This window comes from Vulpes lagopus, chromosome 21, assembly GCF_018345385.1.
Source record: "Vulpes lagopus strain Blue_001 chromosome 21, ASM1834538v1, whole genome shotgun sequence".
Taxonomy (NCBI): Eukaryota; Metazoa; Chordata; class Mammalia; order Carnivora; family Canidae; genus Vulpes; species Vulpes lagopus.
In genome coordinates this window covers 20897465-20915584 of record NC_054844.1, presented here as the reverse complement: position 1 = coordinate 20915584, position 18120 = coordinate 20897465, and the positions used below count along the sequence as shown (strand labels likewise).

Genomic DNA, 18120 nt, shown 5'->3' with positions numbered 1-18120 from the left:
ATTAATAATTTATATAAAGTTTATATTATTATATTCTGATCATAATCTCAGTAGTCAAATTTCTGAAAATTATCATGTGTAGCTTATTCAGTAAGTTGGTCATCATTGTTCTGGATTTTATTATTTTTTACACATTGTTAAAACAGGATTTTTCCTCAGCACTGACATTTGGGACTAGAAAACTTCATTGTTAGGGGCTGTCTGGTATATTACAGAATGTTTAGCAGCCACCATGGCCTCTGCACACTAATGGCTTCCCTTTAGTATGACATCCAGAAATGTTTCCAGACATTACCAGGTGTTCCTTGGGGGCAGAGTCACTCCTGAGTGGGGAGGACCACTATGCTAAAACAATCTTTAGTTCTATGGAGAAAATTAAGGAATACATATGAAACACTGCCTACTGCTGGATAAGAAAATGTTTCATCATAAATGTGCACCTATGGTCAACGGTGGAATGTGCAATAAAGTATATGTTTCTTTCTTTTTTTTTTTAAGTTTGTGTTTCTTAAGTGTTGATAAATTGTGAGGCAGTAGAGGGACACCTGTGTGGCTCAGTGGGTTAAGCCTCTGACTCTTGATCTTGGCTCAGGTCTTGATCTCATGGTCGTGAGTTTGAGCCTGCATTTGGCTCTACCTGGGCATTGAGCCTACTTATAAAAATAGAAAATAAAAATTCATGAGGGAGTGGAAAGCTCTTTATCTCAGCTTTACGTTCACTGTGACTTATTAGAAAATAAATTTTGACTACAAGTTGTCACTGGGGAAAGCAAGAATTGTCTTTGTAAGTCATCTAAGACCCAGAGAACTAGATGCCTGCAAAATACATATTTATCAGGTAGAAACTGATTCACAGTATTTATGGAAATCCTCTCCTATTTTAGACACTTCCTTAGCCAGGATCTTCTTCATCTGTGACACTGGCACTTTTCAAATTGGAATTCTCTGCCATATTTCTGAGATACATAAAAATTTAATTTTAAGAAATTTATAGAACTTGGATTTTTTTTCCTCAGTATGTATTTGTAGATAAAATGCTAAACTATTTCCTGTTCATACATTTACAATTATGTAAATTTCTGAATGTAGGGGTAATTGTGTGGTGAAGATAAACTAATCAGGTAATCACGATTTTTTTAACAAGAGAAATTTGCAACGATTAGTGAAAGTAATCTGATGTATATTAAAATTTTTGATATCTAGATTAACTGAATAAAGTGTTCATTATAATTCATTCATCTAAAAACTCACATGCTTAGCAATTATTATAAATGTATAATTTGGACTGAATATAAAACTAGTTATTGGTGGGTGTCTGTGGGAACTAAGAGCTTGATTCAGATTCAAAGGTGGAGGACAGCCTGGGTGGCTCAGTGGTTTAGCGCTGCCTTTGGCCCAGGGCTTGATCCTGGAGACCCGGGATCGAGTCCCACGTCAGGCTCCCTGCATGGAGCCTGCTTCTCCCTCTGCCGCTCTCTCTCTCTCTCTCTCTCTCTCTCTCTGTCTCTTATTAATAAATTTTTAAAAAAATATTAAAAAAATAAATAAAAAATAAAAAGCATGGTGGCAAACATATCAAATACTTCTAATGGTTGAGCCCTAGGGAACTAGTTTGTGATACTGGTGTAATTTTTTGATGCCTGCCTGAAATATTGCCTTTTCTGATTCTTGCTGATCTTTTCCTTCTTGACTACTAGTGACACTCATTATATACTGTTTGTGATTTTGATCTTTGTGCTGTAGTTTAGCTTGTACACTTAAATCTCAAGGCCCTAAAGGGATCCCTGGGTGGCTCAGCGGTTTAGAGCCTGCCTTCAGCCCAGGGCGTGATCCTGGAGACCCGGGATCGAGTCCTGCATCAGGCTACATGCATGGAGCCTGCTTCTCCCTCTGCTTGTGTCTCTGCCTCTCTCTCTCTCTCTCTCTCTCTGTGTCTTTAATGAATAAATAAATAAAATCTTAAAAAAAAAAAAAAACCCAAAAACTCAAGGCCCCAAGAGTAGCTTCCATGATAATTGATCTCTGCCTACTGGATATCCGGCACTGTGCTACCCCAGAAGTAATGCAATATTATCTTCACAAGAGGGGCAAATGGATGCTATAATAGATTGAGACTTGTCCAAAGTGATATGATGTACTGGAACTGAATTTCAAACCCAGGTTTGTCTTATTCCAGAGTCTGTGTTCTCAACCATTCTGGGCTGTTACCTCGTTAGTGAGTGCAGTGAAAACCTGTTAGAGATATTGTGCTAAGGCTTCATATGGCAGGAGGGTGTTCTGAGGTTGAGCATCAGAGACCGAGTCATAGACACAGTCATGGACACTAATGAAAAAACCAGGAGAGAGAGCTTCTGAGCATCAATGTCATCTACTGCACAGAGTTCATCATAGAATATCATACCCTTTTTAGTGTGGGTTTTCACAAAATTGGCATTTGATTAGAAAGAATAATAACTCACACAGGAGCATCTGACTCTTGATTTCAGCTCAGATCATGATCTCAGTGTGTAACTCCCCATCCCAATCTCACTTGCGAGTACAGCCTCAGTCATACTCTCTCTTTAAAAAAAAAAAACAAAAACTCACACAGTTCAAAATACACAAGTATCCAGAGTTAAATGTCTTTTCTTATCTACATTCCACTCTTTCAGTGTAAACAATTTGATGTTTATATTTGTATATATCTTTTGCTTTGCTTATATAATAAGCATGTTTAAATGTAGATGTACATAGAGGGGTGTGTGTGTGTGTGTGTGTGTGTGTGTGTAAATATCGTGTGTTGTATTTCCCTTAATAGTTTTCTAGTACTTATGGCATGTGGTACAGTTAGAGTCAGAAATTAATAGTCATTTAATTAAATATTTAAAATGAATCTGTATTAAGTAAAATTTTCTTTCTTGGTAATTATGGATGTAGTGTGGTATCATGAGAAGTTCTTAGATTTTAGAGTCAGAAACACATTCAAATCTCTTCTCCATGTTTATTGACAGTGTGATCTTGAGTAAATTTCCTGTCCTTCCTGAAGTTGTTTCCTCACTTGCTTTGCAAAAGTTTCCCTTTTACTTTTTAATAATTTTTAATCTTTTTTTCCTACACTTTTTTCAATGCAATTTATTTTTTGAAATCATAGGTAAAAATTTTAAAGTGCAGTTGGGTATGCAGTGAAAAGTAAATCTTTCTTTCATTGCTGTCCCTCCTATTTACACAAGGTTCTCTTCAGAAGCAACCAATTCCTGTTACCAGTTATGTGTTTCTGCTCTCTTCCAACATATGTCCCATATGTGCACTGATGCTAATTATCTTTTTCCTGTAGGGCAAAGATAGTTTTCTTAAGTATGAAGACTTAAGGACTATTATTCTTTAGATATTTATTCTGATTATTTCCCCATTGTTTTTACAAGTCGGCCACAGGTGTGTATTTAGCAGCTTTACCTACGCCTGGTGGCATTCAGATTGCTGGGAAGACTCCTAATGATGGCTCCTATGAACAGCATATATCTCATATGCAAAAGAAGATAAATGACACAATTGCTAAGAATAAAGAATTATATGAAATCAATCCTCCGGTAAGTAAAATAAATCTATATTGTGAATATATGTTATTGTTAGGGGTTAGTTTATTTTGGGATTACCTTATTTTGGACATAATTTTTTTTTTTCACTGTTAAGATTTGCTCTCCTCATTACTCATTTCTTTTACCTCCCTTTGCAATCATACTCAAATGTCTCCTTTTAGGGAGCCGACTCTGACTACCTGATTTGAAAATTGTCCTCTCCCATCAATTTTTGATACTTTCTATCCACCTTCTGTGTTTTATTGTTTTTTATTTCTCTTATCTGTGTGTGTGTGTGTAAACACGAGAAAATATGTTTTTGATTTTTATAACTGCTTGTTGCATACAGAAGAATGAAGCTTCTTTGAGGCTGTATTCCTGAGGCCTAGCATAGTTCCTCCTAGTAGTAGCCTCTTGATAAATATTGCTGAATGATTAAATAAATAGTTTAAATGTTCATTTTTAGTAAAAAAGAAAGATTGCTTATCTAAGATAAAAATGTGAAAGAATACCCCATTTTTCAGTTTTAGCTTCTTAGGATTTTTCTACGAGTAACTTCCGTAGTCATTCTTTGATACCAAGTTTGTAGTAGGTATCAGTTTCTCCTACTCTGAGGATGCCTTATAGCCAGTTATAATTGAAAGAAGAAAGTGTCAGAGTTAGAATGAATCTATTTGTTTTTTATGAGTCTTTGATAATGAAATACTTATGTAAAAGGAACATGTTTGAATAACATTATTATTGTTATTTGACTTTATACACACTCAGAATTTTGGTTGCTTGTCTGGGACAGTGCATCTGGATTCTAGTTTGAGACTTACAGCTTTCTAGCAAAGTTAAGTTGAGAGGAATTTTAAAGATATGACCTAGAGCTACACTGTTAAGTGTGGTGGACACTGTCACATGTGGCTGTACAGCACTTGATATATGTCTGGTCCAAATTGAGAGGTGCTATCAGTATAAAATGCGCACTGGATTTGGAAGACTTAATATGAAAAAGAATGTAAATTATCTCATGAGTATTTTTTATATAGATTATATTTTGAAAATATAATCTTTTGGATATAGTGAATTAAATAAATTTTATTAAAATTCTATTTCTTTTTGATTTTATTACATATGAGGCTTGCTTTATATTTCTATTGAACAGTGCTGATACAGAGCTTCTTGAAATTCACTAAGAAAGTTGGTATGTTAATATATTAATGCTTAAATAGCCTTTTTAAAGCTTTCCACACCGCCCTTTACTGATGCTTGTTTGAAGTACATTATTTTTCTTTTATAATTATGTTTTGATATTTGAACATTTACTAATAGTATTTATGTCTTTTGGGGAAAATGATTTGCAAAGCTTTATGTTAGGGCCTTGTGATATAAGCTGAACTCTTTTACTTACCAGTATTTATCAACTATATGCTCCCATGCTGACCTCTCATAGGAAGTATCTACTCATATCACAATTTTGTCTTTTCTGTTTCTAAAACAATGTATGCCTACCCTGAAAATATACATCAGTGTGTTTCTTCTCTTAGGAAAGAAAGGTAGCTCCAGCTGAAGTCAATGTACTTGTTTTTTTTTTTTCTCAACACTGAAAAATCTTTCTAATGTAGAGCTGTAGTACCACTTAAGTGGAGATCATTTAGTCAACCAAAGGTATCAAAATAAGGTGCAAAACTTTTAGAATAGGGGATCCCTGGGTGGCTCAGCCTTTGGCCCAGGGCATGATCCTGGAGTCCCGGAATCAAGTCCCACATCGGGCTCCCTGTGTGGAGCCTGCTTCTCTCTCTGCCTGTGTGTCTGCCTCTCTCAATCTCTGCGTCTCTCATGAATAAATAAATAAAATCTTTGAAAAAAAAAAACTTTTAGAATAATAAACAGTATTAGTGGTAAAAACTTCGTTATGAATCTAAGATATATTAAAAACAGATACTGGCTTTTATTAGATCTATAATGTAATGAACAGAAACATAAACAAATTTTAAACTACTGAAAAATTAAAAAAAAGAAAGATGTTATCTGGTTGGAAGAATATTACACTCAGAGTCAAAAAAACTGATCTGGATAGGTTTGTCACTTAACTAGTTTTCAAGCACAGGCAAACTACTTTACCTCTGAACTGTAGCTCTTTTTCATTTTGTAGTCATTATAATAGGTACCCTGTTAAAATTATACAAGGCAAGGTAATTTGGGGTACAAATAAGAGAAATGAATGTGAAATTACTTTATAGATAGCTATTATGAAATAGTAGTCTTCTGTAAGGTGTACATTAGCAATGAACATTTAAAGCTGCATTCTTGAAAAAATTTTAGGTTCCTTGTTATTTAGAAACAGCTCTGTTATGCCAACAATAGTGTAGGCCTTTTTGCATTTGTGCTCACATAGTCACATTCTCCTGATAGTCCTTGTAGCCAACAGATACTTAGAATCTCTAGTTAGCTTTGATCTTTGGCTATGTAATAGGTAAAAGCTTGCAAACCCATATAGGGTTACATCCTCAAAAAGATCATCATTGTAGCTACCAAAGTTTGTTTAGCTTAGTAAGTTGCATAGCAAATATCTGCATAATATATGTATTAATGTGTACATGCACACGTTTATCTTATTCCTCATTTTATCATGTGGAGCTTTGAAAAATTGCCACTGGGTAAGAAAAGATATAAGGTTAGAATCCTTTTCGGGAAAAAAAAAAAAAAAGAATCCTTTTCGGGGACTACTTTTATTCATTTTATTTTTTATTTATTATTATTATTTTTTATTTTTATTTATGAGAGACAGAGAGGCAGAGACATAGGCGGAAGGAGAAGCAGACTCCCTGCAGGCAGCACAGTGCAGGACTCAATCCCAGGACCCCAGGATCTCGACCTGAGCTGAAGGCAGACATTCAACCACTGAGCCACTGATGTGCCCCTTGGGGACTACATTTTTTTTTTTTTTGGACTACATTTTTAAAAAAATATTTTATTATTCATGAGAGACACAGAGAGAGAGGCAGAGACACAGGCAGAGAGAGAGAAGCAGGCTCCATGTAGGGAGCCCAATGTGGGACTCGATCCCAGATCCCAGGATCAATGACCTGAGCCGCTGAGCTACCCAGATGTCCCTGGACTACATTTTTTTTTATTATTTCTGGGCTGTTTGGTCTTTTAAAGGCTGAGTTGAAAATACTTTCTGAGCTGGAAGGACTGCCAATTCCCTACTTGTTATGTCTTTTCTGTACACTAGATGTCAGTATTGCCTTGCTGTGTCTGTGACACATCTCTATGTGTTTATCAATTAGTGTATCAAGACTGCTATTATTGATAGAAGGAAATATCCACGTACTCTACAAAAAGATAATTAGTCATAAAAGTTATAATTAAATATAGGCTGTGAATATATTTAGACTTTATTCTTTACAGATATTTATCTATTAATAAAAATATTTAAAACCAAACTGAAGCATACAAGTATTGAATCATGTTGTATATCTGAAATTAATACGTTATATGTCCATTATACTTCCATAAAAAGGAAAAAAACCCTGCAGTTTACAAAATAACCCCAAAACTGAAAAAGACAGTTTTATATGATATAAAGCAATTGTATTTCTTTTAGGAGGTATCAGAAGAGATTATAGGATCACCCATTCCAGAACCTAGACAACGCTCAAGACTTTTAAGATCTCAGTCAGAAAGCTCTGATGAAGTTACAGAGTTGGACCTTTCACATGGGAAAAAAGATGCTTTTGTTTTGGAGGTAATACTACATTAGACTAATTTCTTCAAGTTTTTGGAAGATGCACATTTTTACAGTCAGATCCTAAATTGATGTGATATGATTTTGTATCATTACAACTGTTATAAATATATAAAGAAATTTTATTATAGAAATTATAGCAAATTTGAAAATATTAGAACATAGTAATATTTTTTGATCAATACCAGATACAATAATTCAGGTGGCTCTGGAAAAATTAATGTGTGGGTTGAAATAAAATTCAAACAATGCTAAACTAAAAAAATAATGCTAAATTCTTAGAGCTTTTGTAAACTTGAAAGAATTTAAGAAATTAAAATGCTTTTCTTTCACTTATTACATCTACTTGCTTCATGTCTTATAACATGTTAGTATAATCATATCCTTTTACATGTGGTATCATAGCACTCCAAATGCTGAGCAGTGTTTTCTTACTGAATTCAGAAGGTATAGTTGAACTTTCATTATAAAAATACACTCACAACTTTCCTGGAGAATGCATGTGGCACAGAAGATATATGGAGTCTCCTACCTCACAAATCTACTCCCTCTGCCCTCCCCTGTAAATAGTTAGCTTTGAAAGAGATAGATGATCTTCCTTTGGTATTGAAGGAAAGGAAAACAAATGAGGATACTCGGAAATGTTCTGGTAAGGTGCCAGTTGAGAGAAAAAAAATCAGATGCCTTTATATTAGTAAAGCAGGAAGCTGATGGTAAAATTGTATTGAGATGGGATTGGAAGTTTGAAGAATCTAGAATAGTGTCCATGAATGTGATCAGGATGTTAGCCACGGGAGATGCACAAGGCTTAATTAACAGGTGAGAGTGTTAATTTGTAGAAAACTCAAACTGTATGAGTATGTGCCTATTTCTCCTATTTTTCTACAATCTGAGAATGAAAAACAAAATGGAGGTTGGTAAAAGAATATGTTGGACTGAGGAGGTAAAAAATTCCAGGGTCTTGTTTGCAGTAATGCTACTCAAAGGGTGCTGTGACTGCCTATAGCAGCAGCAGTATCTGGAGTCTTATAAGAAATGCAAATTCTGGGGCCCTTACTTCACACTTAGTGAATGAAATTTCAATGTAGAGCCCCGGAATCTGTCTAACAAATTTTCCAGCATTCTAGAGCATAACTGATCTTTATGGTCTTGGATCCTGACTAAGTAGAGAACAAAAGTGCTTCAGATCTGTGTGGAAAGCTGAGAACAAAGTGCAGATTCAGTAAGAGATGGAACAGACAGGCAGAACATTGTAGTTGGATTTGGGTGTGGAATGTTTTGGGGAATAGTGGATTGAGGTATGGCCATGACTGTAGCTAAAGTAACGTTAAAAATAGTTCTTAAAGTCTCAAGGGTTGAAGTGTGAGTCCTTCAGACCCACGATGTACTGATGAATCTCAGTATATGTCTAGTTGGATAATAAATAACTAGACATAGTTATTTGCAATGGAATATTATGGTGTAAGAAGAGTAGGAGTTGCACTTACTTCTTTTTAGATGTACCTTTAAATTTATCCCTATGTAATTCAGTTTTAAAGCATTTTTGTATTTAAGTCAAAAGATCTTTTTTTCTTAAAATTTCTCTTTATTAACTTATACAGGTAGAGATAATAATTGCTTATGGTATCTTTGTAAGCCTTTTGAAAGATGTCCTCATAAAGGCTTGAGAAAAGGCTCTCTTTTTACCTGAATATACTTATAATGTGAAATATTTACTTAGAAGTATTTATAATTACTGTGGAGAAATTTACAGAGATTAGAATTTTTTTTTCAAGTTTTGAATTTTCATTTAGGGAATAATGGCTCCACTTTTTCTTGACTCTTATATTTCTATTTATTTAGTAAATAATAAAAACAATGATTTTTTTTAATAATTTGAAATTATTATACATTTAGTACTTATGTAATAGCTCTAATCTTTTTATTTTCAGATTGATGACACTGATGCTATGGAAGACGTACATTCTCTGCTTACTGATGTTCCTCCTCCTTCAGGTGAACAGAAAAAATTGGGATGAGACTAGTTTTATATATCTTAGTTCATCAGTTCTGAATTTATTTTAAAATACTTTATTTAAAGTACTTTATTTTAAAAAAATAAAAAATAAGTAAAGTACTTTATTTTAAAGGCTTTATCAGCGTCACATCCTGTTATTTACTTTGCTGCCCCAAAGCTAGAACCATAGTTTAAAAATATTTATGTTAGGACTTAGGTGAACTGAGGGGGCTCCTAACTGGCTCAGTCAGTAGAGCATGTGACTCTTGATCTCAGGATTATAATTTCCAGCCTCATGTTGGGTGGAGAGATTACTAAAAACTAATATTTTTTTTTAAAAAAGGGGAACTAGATTTTTTTTTTTACGATTATTTTTTTATTTGAGAGAGAGAAAGAGCGATCACTTGTGTGAGCAGGGAAGGGGCAAGGAGAGAGGGAGAGAATCTCCAGCAGACCCCCTGCTGAGCAAAGAGCCCATGGGGTTTGATCCCAGAACCCTGAGATCATGACCAGAGCTGAAATCAAGAGGCTTAACTGACTTGAGGACGTTTAACTAACTTGAGCCACCCAGGTTCTCTTAGCTTAATTGATTTTTAATCCTTTTATGTTCATACATTAAAAAAAAAAAAAAAAAAGGAAAAGAAACCAAACTGATAATTTATTAAGATATTCTAAAGTTTACTGAAGGTAATAATGTTTTAGAAAAAAGAATAAATGGATTTTATAGTTAGAATTCTATGTAATAAGTGAAAAATGTTATGTTTCAACATAAAAGTAGATGAAATATTATATAGTTTAACTATGATTTATTTTGACAGGCTTTTATAGTTGTAATACAGAAATTATGCCCGGTATAAATAACTGGACATCTGAAATACAGGTAAACCTTTCATAATTTTAAATAAATACAATGTATGTGATTTTAGCAAGTTCCTTCTTAATATGTTTTCTCTTTGACCTCTTTATTGCAACTAAAATGTTAGCCTTTTTCATATCACATTATTTATTATTATTAATTATTTGGCAGTTTTATCAACTGTTATAGTTAAAATAATAAAATGACATGCTATTATATCTCCCCATATTTAGATGTTCACATCAGTAAGAGTAATCCGATTAAGCAGCCTTAACCTGACTAATCAAGCCCTTAATAAGAACTTTAATGATCTCTGTGAAAATTTGCTCAAGGTAGGAACCTTTTGACTAACTATATTTTAGTTAAAACTCCTAAGAATTATGAAATTAAAAAAGAAAAGTATATTGTCTTGAATATCTTACACAAGTGTGAGCTGAATGATTTTTACTTATATATTATGTTAATCTTAACTCTCTCAACTGGTAAAATGCTAAAGTTGCCATCTTAATATGCCACACTATAAAAAAATATATATTTTAAGTTATTTTATAATTTTAAGCTTCATATATATATATTTTTTAATTTTAAGCTTCATAGAAATCTATTGTATATTTGTAAATTTAGAAAAACCATTTTTCTTATATTTTATGACATCGATAAAGCTGATTAAATCTTATTATCTGCTTAAATATTTAAAATGTAAGAATATACAAAATAGAAGTGGACCAGCTTTGTCTTAAACTTTCCTTTTGCCTGATATAATGTACAGTGAAAAATCCATTTTTAAAAAATTTTTAAATTCAAAGAAGTGATATTACTCATATTTTCTGTTATGTAGAGCCTGTATTTTAAACTGCGGTCTATGATCCCCTGCTGCCTTTGCCATGTAAATTTTACAGTATCTCTGCCTGAAGATGAATTAATACAGGTAATTAAGATTCAACTTATTAAGATTTCTAGCTTTTCTGATTTGTTTTAATATTATAAATCTGCCATAATTGAATAAAACATTTTACTTCAAAATATTTTTAAACAAATATATTAGAATAAATCAGATCATGTATATTTTATTTTTCTAAACTCTAATTATCCGAAGGTAGAATTATATTTCTAGCACATATACAATAGGATGTGTACTTACATGGGATTTCTTCAATCCCCATATTTTAGAGAAGGTACTTGAGCTCTTTCTGGAATATCTGGGTTTAGTATATATGTCAGACTCAAATGCAGTCTAAGTATCTGAGGTTATCTGTAATTCTGGTTGAGAATCTTAACCAGCAAAAGTGAATTAGCCAGTTAGTATAAATTGTTCCATTGTACTGAAGAAGATTTGTGAGAAACTTATTTTGGTGACGATTGTTTTGCTAATATTGTTTCTGTAATTCTAGGTCACAGTCACAGCAGTTGCAATAACTTTTGACAAAAATCAGGCTTTGCAGACCACAAAAACACATGTTGAAAAGTCATTGCAAAGAGGTAAACCTGTGATGGATGGGAGCATAGTTTATGTTTGTCTACATTTATAGTTCAGTGAAAAAAGTAGATTAAATAAGTGACTTGTTTCTTGAAGAAGCAATACTGTCACTTTTTCTGTTTATCTTTTGTCAAGATAACTTTGTGAATAAGAATGTTTGACTTGGTATTCTTCACAAATAGGTGTTTGGTGTTTGTTTACATAGAGAATGCTGTTATTTTTTAGACTTAGGTTATAGCATATTCTGCAGTAATTTAGAGGTTTTTTTTCCTGAGGTCTCTGGAGAGGTCCTCAAGACATCTGAGAACATAATTGATGTAGTAAGCATCATGTATTTTTCTTAGGACAGGTCCTCAGAGTTGTGCTTTTTCCAGTAAAATCTAGGAAGTAACATTCTTAATATATTCCAAAGAAACTCAAATTATTAAAAACCGCTTATGTATTCTGAAAAAAAGGAGAAGGGAGATAGTATGCTTTCTAAAATTTAAGGACTTACCAGCTAAATAAAATATTCATGATTAGTCTAAATTTTTATAGTGATTACATTCTACATGTAAAACATTGAATTAATGTCAAATAGAGATATGTTAAATGACTGTGTTCAGATATTTATCAAAGAAGGTAGAAAATAACTGATTTAAGTATCATTGAACTAGTATGGTAGAAAGAATAGAATAATAATAGTTATTGAGTTATTATTATTATTTAGTTATTATTTGCAAGGCATTGTGCTAAGAGATTTATACTTAGTATTTTTTTCTAAATCTCAAAAAACAATCCTATCAGGGAAGATAGCATGTCTCAACATTGTACAGGTGAAGGGTCTCCATGGGAGAAGTCAGGAAGAAAATAATCAGAAACATTGGAGTGGGTGAAATAGATATATTTCAACCCAGATTCTTACTTTTAAAAAATTGATACTAGATCATTACTAAATAACTAGTATTTTTCTTGCCTCTCAAGCCTCTACAGATAATGAAGAACTTCTGCAGTTTCCACTGGAGCTCTGTTCAGATTCACTTCCTTCTCATCCTTTTCCACCAGCTAAAGGTTGGTTAAGTGAGGGAAATGCAAACACAAATCCTATTTCCTAGTTCCTTTTACTTCTTCATTATAGGCAGTCTTAATCTTTAGATGAAGGTTTATTCTTCATTCCCTCATTGTTTGTTTCTTCATGTTCATAAAGGGGAGAGAGTAATATTCCTCTTATTTTAATTTCTCAAGTAATCTCATCATAAATTATTAAGGTAATATTTCATGTGATGTTCCATTCTTATACTTCAAATGTAGTAAAGTTTTATTTTCAGAGATCTGAATTTCCCAGAGTGACTATTCACATGTGATATATTGATATTTATATTATATCTGGTAAGTTTTTATCCAGCCACAATCGAATCTTTACAAAAATTGTTAGATTTTCATAGATGACAAAATACTGATTTTCTTCAGAAGAAATGTGGAGGAATTTGGGTGGGGTACTACAAGTGAGAAAGGGATGAGCTCTCTTTTGAGTGTCTTGGTTACTGTGGAGGAGCATTATTATGTGCTTAAAGATACTGGCATATTTTCAAATGCAAAATGATAGTCTCTTAATGGCAATAAGTCTACTTAGATCTATACAGTCTTTGGAGAAAAATGAGGGGTAGTATTTTCTATTTCTCTTCTGATTTCAGGGCAATTTTTATTATAAGATTTTTCAGAATTACTGTATCTTATTTCATAGCATTATATATAGAATACATGCAGCTTGTGTTTTTTTGTAAATTTTTTATTCTGAGAAATGTTATTTGTAATTTCAAACCAAATTGGCTTTTCTAATTATTACAGTTTAATAACACAGGGATATTTTTTTGTGATTTGTACTTATCAGTTTATCTGCTACCAAATTAGTATAGAATAGTTTTATATTCACATTGCATGTATGTGAACAGAGTCGTTACTAAATCAGGGCAAGGCTTGTTTATCTATGTAGATAAATAGATCTTGTCTCATCGTTTAAAGATGAAAAGATAAGCTACTTTCAGATTCTGAACTTCATAACATGGTGATTATGATTCTCTTTGTTTTTTTTATCTAAATTAAATTTTCTAATTTAGAACTCCATAGGGAATTTTAGCATAGTTCAACTCCTATGTTGAAAGAATAGAGATGAAACATCAAATCCAAAGATAATCTGAGTTCAGCTTTATAAATTAAATATAGCTTCTAGAACAAAAAGAACTATGAAGAATTTTCCTTGAACTGACCAGACAGAATTTCTTTATTTTTTTCAGACAATTTTTTTAAAAAACACCTACTTTAATACAGAAACTTGTATTTAACACAGGGTTAGTTCCAAATTACTTTTAGGTGTCATTTCATTTCTCCTTACCCTGCAGTGGTACGGGTGGGGTGTGGAGGGGGAACCCAAACCAAAAATCTAAACACTAAAAAGATTTGATCAGTTGCTAATCTATGGGTATATATATTTATGGAGATAGGGTCTCTGTTAGCTCAGTTTTACCTTGTTAATCATTAGTGATTTCTGCAGAAGATTGGATTTAAATTCTGTAAATTTGTCATATCTATATCTATACCTTGCAGTTTCTGCAGTAGCTTTCAAAATGTTTTCAAAGGTAATTAAAATTAGTGCTTGTTGAGGTCATTAGTCTATTTTGTACAAATGATACTCTGAACTGAAGAACAACAAAAGAAGAATTTGAGTAGAGTAAGTCATATCTGAACAGTACTTAAAATATTGCAGTTTATTTTATAGTATGAAGAGGGACCAGAAGGTGGAGTAATAAAATTAGTAGACCTCAATTCTCATCCCAGTTTTGCTGCTGATAATGTGAGAACTTAGGCCAATTATCCTCTAATAAACCAATAAACCTCAGTCCCTCATCTGTAAAATGTGAAAAGATTAAGATTCTCTCTATCCTTTAAAGTTCTCTGATTCCTTGGGTTTCTATAATTTATGGTTCTTCAATAATTAATGTGTTTCTATTATTAAAAACAAGTCAAAAGCTAATGAATCAAAATCAAAAGCTAATGTTTAAGTTAAATTAAAAATTTCCAAATTTCTTCACATCTGTTAAGCCAGTAATTTTTAAACTCTGCTTCCCCAAACCATGGAGTTTGTTCAGAGATGCCTCAGGCCTTCTACAAGGTAGGGAGGGAAAAGAGGGTAGGGAGAGTGAGAGGATAGGTCTCTGGAACCCCTACCGCTGAGCTGGAGCAGCTTTGATTCAGTAGGCTTTTACTTACTGATTTTCTATATGTGATTTTTGTTGTAAGAGAGAGTTTCAAAAAGTTTGAAAACCACTGAATCATATCATGCTGCCATCATGATCATCTTCAAGAGCATTACATCCAATACTAATATATAGAAAACTTTATATGCGAAGTACTTAACTACAAAACCTATGTGCTTTTCCTTGAACATTATGTTTTAAAATAATCAGTAAACACTAAAGGATTTACTTGTACCTTTTCTATAAATAGTTGTGTAAATTATAGCTTATGTTGCATGCTGATTTATTGTCTTTGCTTTCTCAAATCTTTTCAGGAGGACATGGGCTATACTAAATATACTTGAAAAAGTTACCACAAATTATTTTGAAAGATTTGAGGATAGGATGGGTTTTGACAAAGGTCTGAAGGATGTAATAGAGTGTAATACGTGAATTTAGTGATTGAGCATTTTAACATGAAAGAAGGTTTTAAATAGAGAATAGACATATATGATAAAAGTTAAGCGTAGCGATTTAGATGTAACAGGCAAGAGAGGAAGGTAAGAGTACTAGGAATAAATGCTCAAAAAATTTCTCTACTTATATGCAACCATAAAGGGCTTAAAAGCCAACTACTAATACTGATAAGCAAATAAATATATAGTTTTTATAGTTTTGTTAGGTCAGTTAACTAAGCTGATGGAGCTTTATCCTTTTTTTTTTAATTCTGAAAACTTTGTATCCTAATTTTTTTTCATGTTCTTACTATAAACACGGTGATTAAAAATTTTTTATTTCTTTTATGTTGGCAGAGTAGTTTCAAGAGCTATGCACAGTATATTTATTAATACTTCCATCTTTTAACTTGTAGATAAACCTTTCCTTATCTTTTTAAGTTACTGAAAATGAGTGACTATTACATGAAGAAAAGATGCTTCAATTACATGTATCCTAATTCACTGTGTAGAGTAAGCCTGGGCCTGAATTGTCCATCCATGTTCAATTTTTTTCCTTTCATCTTTTGTTATATTTTGTTTTGTTTCTCAAGGTAACAAAATAGTTTGATGTATGTCTCAAATTCATGGCTGGTTTCGTTACCTTGTTCTAGGTATCTTGATTTTTCTGATTTGAAATATTAAAAGGTGCTGAGCCTGAGTGATTTCTTCCAGGAAATTATCATGTGAACATCATAAAAATTTTTTGATGAATACTATGAGGAATACAGATGATGTGGCATCAATGTAAAAATACTTATATGGGGCTGTAAGATGAGAAAAAGGATGGTATAACAAATTTTTTATATCACTCTCGTGTTTTTTTCCCATCAATATGTATAGTTTTCTGAATACTACTTTACTCTGAAATGGTTTTAAGAAACTTTAAAAATGTTATAAAATGATAGAACAAATACAGTAAAAATGGAGAATCTGAGTGATAATAATCTGGGTGAAAAGTTAAAAAAAAGGTTTTATAGACTATAGTTAATCTCAAAAATTTTATGCATGTAGCTCTTTTATAGGTTAGCATATTATTTTTGATATATGTCTAAAGACCTAAATCTCAGGTACCATACTGCGGGTCTTAGGATCTTAGACAAATGTGTGTGAATTATATGCCACTAGAAATATATATCAAGTACTTTATAAGTTTAATCTATAATAGGATAATAGTTTTCATTAAAATTCTGAGAGTTTAAGCCTTTAAAAAGGTTTAATTTAGATTTTATATACTGTTGGATAAAACCATATGAAGAAAGGTCTTTTATACCTACCTTGTTCCTGCTTTCATTTTGCTTTATGCTGGGGTGGTAGCTTCATGTTCAATGGCATAAACTATAGACTGGCAGGAGTACACTTTCCACTAAGCAGCTGCTGATTAATGTGACAAGTAAAGATCAAATTCTGGATTTCAGTATAAAAATAAAACCCTCAATACATTGTACTCCATAATTAGGTATTCACATTTGAACTTTTTTTATCTTTATTTTTTATTGAGGCTGTAAGGGTTATTTTTTTGTTAAGCCAAATTTGATTCTAAAAAGATAGTTTGATTTTTTTTAAATTTAGTGACTTGCCTTCCATTATTTTAAATGAGTGATTAGAAATATAAATCTATAAAAACTAAAAAAGTTAGCTTTTGTTTTATCTTGCCAATGAATGGTTCTAAATTCTTAAAACTGTTATATAATTCTTTGCACTAACTAAAAGCATCTTTATATATTAACAATTCATTGCATGTCTGTTTTTTCTCTCCCTTTAAAATGTATTTTGGGGGTCCCTGGGCGGCGCAGCGGTTTGGCACCTGCCTTTGGCCCGGGGCGTGATCCTGGAGACCCGGGATCGGGTCCCACGTCGGGCTCCCTGCATGGAGCCTGCTTCTCCCTCTGCCTGTGTCTCTGCCTCTCTCTCTCTCTGTGTGACTATCATAAATAAAAAAATAAATAAAAAAAAAAATTTAAAATGTATTTTGTCACTATGACCAAATGGCAAAATAAAAATGCCATGTTATCAATGGCCCCAACAATTAGTAGGAGGTCCTGAAAGGAGAGAGACACTGAGGGGAAGGATATTGAAGGGAAATAGAAATTAAGGAGGGGAAAATGTATGAGGAACTCAACCCAGACATGGGAGAGAAGGAAGGAAAGAGAATTGATGGAGAAGTAGGGATAAGGAATCTTTGCCTCTTCAAGGCAACTTGAGTTCAGTGAAATCCAGAGTCTGAGGAAGAGGGAGTAAGCAGCAAAGAAAACTGAATTGGGTTACTGGCAAAAATGGCCTTATTTGGAAGAGAAGACCTAAAGGATAGGAGAGAGAGAAGTGGATGCCTAGAAACAGGCAAGAAAACAAGATGGGGATTGAAGAAGACAAGTGGTTTAGGCTATTGTACACCTTTAAAGTTGGAAGCTTTAATGACCCAAATAGAGAAGCACATTGTCTTTGTCATACACCTTTAAAGTTGGAAGCTTTAATGACCCAAATAGAGAAGCACATTGTCTTTGTCATCTAATGTATGAATTGTGAGGGAAGTTGAGTTTTTTCCCTTAGTGGACCATCCAAATTGAAGCTATTTATATTTTTCTCTGTGCTTTAATGATTTTTAGCTGTAATATGGCAATTTCATTATCAGTCCACCAATATTTGAATACCATTATGGACAGGGTTTATACAGAATGCTTATACACATAATTTAACTCTATCATTAAGCAAGATTTTATAGTTATAGGACATAGCTAATCAGTACATTATATATTGATGGAAATGCCTAAAGAGACATAAAACCAAATTTTTAC

General features: G+C 32.7%; 1 protein-coding gene across 17 annotated transcripts in view; it reads left to right on the top strand.

Moving 5' to 3' along the window:
* The window catches only part of C2CD5 (C2 calcium dependent domain containing 5), a 98901-nt gene that overhangs the window by 69154 nt on the left and 11627 nt on the right, over positions 1-18120 (top strand). For all 17 annotated transcript variants that reach the window (XM_041736050.1, XM_041736049.1, XM_041736047.1 and 14 more), the window contains 8 exons: positions 3402-3566; positions 7150-7290; positions 9222-9285; positions 10105-10166; positions 10376-10474; positions 10981-11070; positions 11534-11621; positions 12583-12669. In XM_041736050.1, coding sequence (XP_041591984.1) covers positions 3402-3566; positions 7150-7290; positions 9222-9285; positions 10105-10166; positions 10376-10474; positions 10981-11070; positions 11534-11621; positions 12583-12669 — 796 coding nt within the window. The remainder of the gene's footprint in view (positions 1-3401; positions 3567-7149; positions 7291-9221; positions 9286-10104; positions 10167-10375; positions 10475-10980; positions 11071-11533; positions 11622-12582; positions 12670-18120) is intronic.